Here is a 6,565-nt window from a genome sequence, read left to right as displayed (position 1 = left end):
TGCCCACAACAATCCCTTTTAATTTCTTATAAAATTACAACATGTGCTGGTGTTTTTAGTCTCCTCTGATAATAAACTACCTAATAATATGTTTGAGCTTTGTGACTGGTCATGGTGTGAAAAAGGAATTTAAAGACATCTCTTTGGGCTTCATACATTTGTGATGAGCCAACAATGAGTTGGCTAAAATGAGTTATTGCCAGATGAATCAATGATGAAAATATATGTTTGAAACAGCCTTGATTGATTTAATTTGTTTGTTTGGCTCTTGTGGTGTCAGGAAATCAATATCATTTCAATATGTTTGTAATATTCTACAAAATAATGTTGTTCACCCTTTACAGCATGCCTCTTAGTTTCTCATGTCTAGTAAGTTATCAAGGCCATAGTGTTGATTCATTTACACAGAGGTTTAATAATTAAGTCTGCAGGTGTATTGTTAAATTAGGTCAAACTAGTCAAAGAGATTTTTAAAAACCTGCAAACCTAAAAGTTGTTGGTTATAACTGAAGTAAATGATTCATTAACCATTAAAGGCAGCGCCTGGTATCAAATGTTTGGCAATAAATTCAGACTATGTTTGCCACAGTTCAGAAATATACAAGAAAGGGCTTTAAAGGCTGAACTTTAATAACTTCATGTTATTTGCCATCAAGAAGGATAAAGACTGAATGTTTGACGGTCACTATTCACGTTGTCATTTTCTCACTGTAATTCCCTCTTGCTATGTGACAACAGTTATTAAACCTGCCTAAGTTTCCACCTGCTCCGCGGTGAGACTGTTGTCAGTGATGTGACTTGGCCTTTTGTCTTTTATTCACTGTAATCCATGCATGTGTAAGTAGATCCTCTAAGAGCAGGATAACTCCCTTTAAGCTGTTTTAACACTACAGGAGGGACTTAAATCCAGTAACTTCTCATTTACCTCTGCACCTTTAAGGCTCTAATGCAAAACACTCACATCCTGGTGACTAGACCGAGGCCTGTTTCTTTGATTGGAATTCACAAAACTGCTGATTACCTTAATTAAAAATGATGATGTTCTGAGCTAGCTTCATTTAGTCAGCAAGTTGTGGATGACAGGGCTGTTTTAAGAGGCCATTTCTCATTTAGAGTGAACCCTGGTCGTCTTGAAGGGTTGGAGGTGATGCCCTGAAGAAGGGGAAATGATCCAGGGAGGAGGAGGGGGTGTTGAGTGAGTCAGTGGTGGCAGCTCTGCAATGGGGAGGGTCACACACAACCACACTCTTTGTGTGCCTTTAATCCCCCCAGCCAACACAGCTTTGGCCAGGTTTCATCATGAAAGTGCCATGAAATAACTACTTTTTTTCTCTGCTCGCAGTAAATCTCCCCTAATCCTGCGGGCTGCGGAGACAAAGGCCTCTGGGACCTAATCCTGGAGCTTTTAGTGGGGCTGAGGGGCTGGCCGACAGAGCCTCTTCTAAATGACTTATTTCTATCGGACACTAATATAGCTTGACAGCCAAGAACGGCCAAAAGAGGAGGAAAGAAAAAAAGCAAGGGGAATAAAGAGCACAAACATTTTCACATATTTTGGAAGTCTGAGCAGTTGATTGTGAGAGAGGAAGAAGTGAATCACACAGTTTTGAGCGCAGCCTCAAAGTACACACCTGTCAAGACGACTCACATGTTTATCTGTGATTATTAAAACCAAAAACAAGCCATTTATTTATTTGCAGTGGAATGTGATGGAGGAATGTACCTGTAGCCTCTTATTTATCATCTATGTTTTACTCACTGAAGAGCGTTTTCTTACCAATGCAAAGTTTACTTTCCATTCTTATGTTGAGAGAATACAATAACATTTCAAGAAAACTTGACAAGTTAATACCTTGAAACTAACAATTATTCTGCTCTCCTTCATTTGAACAATATCAACATGTCTGTTTTTAGAGTTTTCTTTTTGGTCGTAGAGTTTTTTTTTCTTATACAAATGGAGGTTCTTGTGATAGATAGTGATGTATGTTGTACAAATGTTGATGTTAGACTATGTGGAAGATATTTTACGTACGTTAAAATGACAATACCACAGTAGAAATACTCTTTAATTATCAAAAGTCTAAAAGTTCTCTTTTTACAGATAGGCTCGATACAGAAAAAAATACTCAATATATTTGATTATAAGTATTCATGCCTTACTGTATTCATTGCTTTAATGCTGCACCTGGGGAAGGGTTAGTATGTTCTTAATCTACAATAATACACTTTATTTATTTGTTTTTATTCTTGCATAACAAATCACAATCAGACAATAACTAGTAAATGAAGTGATTAAATAAATGTAGTTGTGGCTGGTGTATAAACAGATTATTAATGATACAAGTAAATGCTAGTTTTCCTCCACCTCTGCAGTATTGTTTAAAACAAATTGAATTGGTGGTGATGGAAATGTTGATTGCCCTTTAGAGGACTTCATGTTGTTGAAGATTTCATGTTTTTCCTGTTTTCTGTTCCTGGGAAGACTTCTAATTATCTCAGCAGCATTTATAAAGAAATACTTCTCATTGAGGAGGTTGAGATTAACTTCACATGGTGACAGTTTATGGGCAAAATATGGTGCATGTTAGCAAAACAAACCCTCAGAGAAACCCCCACCGAGGGGAGACTGTCAAAGCCAGCGGCCTGAGAGAAAGGGGCTGAGAAGCAGAGCACAATCAAAGGCTGTTATTTTAATCTGTCCTGCCTCGGAGATTAGCCCACCACATTGTTTTAATTGTTTTAACGGGAGGGGATCCTTGGCATAAATCTCTCAAGTTCAATAGTTTCAAAAACTTGAGCTCCTCGCAACCCCCCTCTCTTCCCTCATCCCACCTAATCCCGGCTAATACCTTTCTTTCTATTGGCTAATGGCTGAGGGGCGCCTGGGTAAATGCGTCTTAAATAGTCGTGGGTTTGGGAGAAATAGATCGGTACCACGACAAAGAGCGCTGCTGTGTGAGGATTTAAGGCCCAAACTGGACTAGGAGAAACTGGACTACACAGCTCACCGGGTCCAGACCTCTGTGCGTAAAGGCGCACCTGCACCGTCCGGAGCTCAGGTAAACAGCACAGGCAACAACAAACCGAAAACGTTTCCAAATATGTTTTATAACTTAAAAAGATATCTGAAATAATGGTCTCCAATTCATGATGTCAAATGTATCCGATTTTAAGTATGTGGATACAAAATGCTGCCTCTCCTCATATAGCTTGTATAATATGTGTCAAATTGGCTGATCTGTGAAAGAGTAAATCCGTAAGAAATATGATAATAATCACATTTCATATTTAATTTAATGTTTTGAATCTTGAATTTCACCGAATCACACGAACAGCCGCTTAAGAAAAAGTAAAGGAAGATGAAGAATAGATCATTACATTTTAGGGGGAAATAAACATAATGTTGGTCCTCCTACAATAATTGTCTTCATTTTCATTTTGCAGTTATTGCTCCATACACTTAGCAGATCATTATTGTAATTAAAACGTTTTAATGACTTATTCTATATGTTAAGATGCTGATTAACTCTTCAGTCGGTTAAATAAGTATTCCTGTTCCTCAGATTTAAGATGAACTCCTTGAATTTCTGCGGGACGTCCAACGGTGGAGGCATGTTTCCTCTCCACGGTGTGAACTCCATGCTGTTCGACCTGCGCCACCAGATGGCGGAACAGTACCGCGTGTACTCTGCCGCGAGCCCCGCAGCGCACACCCTGTCTGTGGCCGAGAGACTGGCAGGTGGGTCTTAATAATAATAATAATATATAATATTTTTATAGCGCCTTTCAGGAAACCCAAGGTCGCTTTACAAGTCGGGTAGGGGGGGGGAGTATGGGGGGGGGGGGGGGGGCAGACAGGGGGGAAGGCAGACAGGTTAAGGGGGTGGGGGGGGGAAGTAGTGGAAAAATAAACCTATTAAACTAACTATACAGTGGGGAAAGCCTTGGTAAAAAGGTGCGTTTTGAGGGCTTTTTTGAAAATGTCCAGGGTTGGGGATGATCACAATATAAACAATTGATTATAACACATTGAATCATATTATTACATTATCAATAGTTTGCATTAACTATGCAAGGCAAGTTTATTTAAACAGCACCTTTCAACACAAGGCAATTCAAAGTGCTTTACAAAAATGAATGATAAGAGACAAATATACTTTTCTTAAGTAAAATGTTGAGATACTTGACTTACTGTAAGTATAAATATATTGTGCTAATGATACATTTCAGTGAAATAACTGATACTGTTTGTCATTACATTTATTTGAGGATTTAATTGCTTGACTATTTTTGGATAATAACACAAAATATGATTTTAAAAGATGAACTATAAGAACATTTGAGTTATTCAAACCTTAACCTGCAAAATCCAAGGGATGAACATAAATCTTCTTCCACCACTGTTCATTGTTAGAATCCATCAAATACAATGTCCAGCCTATAAAATAAGCTACTATTATTCAATTTTTCAGCATATAAAAGTCAATAAAAATCATGTCAAACTTCTACTGCTCTGATTTCAAAGAAAAACAACATGCAAGTGTGGGGAAAATATGAATTCACTTCATGCTCCCTATGATAGTGTTTTTGGAGAGGACTTGCTGCTGAGTGACTCTGGTGATAACCTTGTGTTTCTCTCTGTCCCGCCCAGAGCTTATTCTGGAGGCTCGGTATGGAAACCAGCAGAAGCAGCGCCGCAGCCGCACGGCCTTCACAGTGTCGCAGTTGCAGGCTCTGGAGAAAGCCTTCCAGCAGACACAGTACCCCGACGTGAGCATGAGGGAGAGACTGGCTGTCTGCATCAACCTGCCGGAGGCTCGCATTCAGGTGAACACACACTCCCCCAACACACCTGACTGGAGACCTGCTGAATAATGCACATTTGTTTGAATCTGGGACACAGTAATAAAAGGCTGCAGTTACCATTTGATATTGATATTAAAGTGTAATTATAATGGGGAAAACAACTGGGAGGTTAAGGAAGGTTAAGGAATGATACAGTAGCACATTTGTACATAATTGAAGTGGTGACAATTACATAAAGTAAATGTATTTGTATTCTATTTCTACTCTAATGGCAACTACAATTCACTACATATGTAAAAAGAAAGCTTGTTACGACTACAAGTTATAGGGTAATAAATGATGGTGTATTATTATAGATTAAGCCATAAAGGAATTAAAACACCCTTTAGCAGCAAAACTAAAGAGATAAACACATTTCTGCATCAATATTTCTTATCCAATAATATTCTAAAATAGGCCATTTTACACGAGTACTTTGTTTTCCTTATCTTTCACAATTTCTCATGTGGTAACAAATGTATGAATGCTGACAGTGAAAGGTTGCTCAAAAAAAACAAAACATGTTATTTCTGGCTCCCTTTTAAAGTTTCCATGGAATTATTTAGTTTTTGTGTATTAACTTTAATCTTCTCTACATTTCTAGATGTTCACATTTTGAGCCAGTCTTCTAAACTTTGTTTCTTTTGAATGTGTATGAAGTGTGCCATAAACATACATTTACCGTGGCTGTTTTACTCTCTCTCTCTTGTCCAGGTGTGGTTCAAGAACAGGAGGGCAAAGCACCGTAAAGGTCAGAGGTGTTCCCCGCTCTCCAGAGACCACAGTGTGGAGGAGGCGCCACACCGCAGCACGGGGGGACAGGAGGAAGAGAGGACCAGAGACAAACAGGACATTTCCACATCACACACTGACAGACACAATCATCCTCTTCATCGCTGTCCTTCTCCTCCTCATGTGGATAAAAGCAGGGATATTTGTCCGCCTCGCACACATTCAGACTCTGATGTTTCACGGTGCTCCCTCCGCCTTCACTCCCCCCCACTCTTCCCCTTCAGGGAGTGCTACAGCCAGCCTCCTCACCAGCCCCTTGTAGGAGTGCTGTCCACGGAGCTGGCCCTCCCCCCGGTGTTCTGGCCCATCTTACAGCACAGCTCTGCCCTCAGGGTCCATCCGCCCTCTGTTACTAAAAACTGTAGCCTCTCCCTTCAGACTGCATGCTCTACTAAAGCTCCTCACCCTCACCTGGGGCTGTAAATGTAGACCTGTTCACCTCCAGCCCGACATCTCTGCTCTTGCATGGGGAGAGACACGGTGGAGAAGAACTTACTGCCTTTTACTGTAAACCTGACAGAATATCAATTTTAATTTAGAGTGTTATTTTATCTGTTTAAAGGGAATACATCTGTACAGTCACATATTTCCAAGTCTTATTTAAGTCTGTTTCTATTAAAATCAACAGGTTGCTTGCTTGCAACTGATGCAAATTTGCATCAACAAGACTGTTCTTTAATCATCACAAGCAGCATGAACATCCCATTTAAAGATACCATTTCCACCTTCAGTATTATTTAGCTGGTTACACCGGCAGTTATAATCCTTTTTAAAGCATTTCAGAAAAGTTCCCCATTCTAATTAGGCACAGAAACATACAAATGTGAAATAAAGTTATTTGTACCTGAATTCTCTGGGGGTGGATTTGTGTTTTTGGTTTAGCAGCACTGACAAAATGATGGGTTTTTACTAAATTAACATATTTTAC

General features: G+C 39.5%; 1 protein-coding gene across 1 annotated transcript; it reads left to right on the top strand.

Annotated features, from left to right (window-relative positions):
• Positions 1 to 2,573: 2,573 nt before the first annotated feature.
• dmbx2 (diencephalon/mesencephalon homeobox 2) lies at positions 2,574 to 6,565 on the top strand. Its single transcript, XM_034081713.1, has 4 exons — positions 2,574 to 3,059; positions 3,564 to 3,739; positions 4,652 to 4,827; positions 5,560 to 6,565. The coding sequence occupies exons 2-4, from the start codon at positions 3,571 to 3,573 to the stop codon at positions 6,058 to 6,060; spliced, it is 846 nt and encodes a 281-aa protein (XP_033937604.1). The 5' UTR covers positions 2,574 to 3,059; positions 3,564 to 3,570; the 3' UTR covers positions 6,061 to 6,565.

The sequence above is a fragment of the Pseudochaenichthys georgianus genome, chromosome 4 (assembly GCF_902827115.2).
Source record: "Pseudochaenichthys georgianus chromosome 4, fPseGeo1.2, whole genome shotgun sequence".
Lineage (NCBI taxonomy): Eukaryota > Metazoa > Chordata > Actinopteri > Perciformes > Channichthyidae > Pseudochaenichthys > Pseudochaenichthys georgianus.
The sequence above is the reverse complement of the archived record's forward strand: the minus strand, read 5'-3'. Positions and strand labels throughout refer to the sequence as shown.

Coding starts and splice junctions, on each gene's coding strand:
- dmbx2 (XM_034081713.1), top strand. CDS start 3,571: ATGAACTCCTTGAATTTCTGCGGGACGTCCAACGGTGGAGGCATGTTT. Junction 3,740..4,651: donor TGTGGCCGAGAGACTGGCAG/GTGGGTCTTAAT, acceptor TGTCCCGCCCAG/AGCTTATTCTGGAGGCTCGG. Junction 4,828..5,559: donor TGCCGGAGGCTCGCATTCAG/GTGAACACACAC, acceptor TCTCTTGTCCAG/GTGTGGTTCAAGAACAGGAG.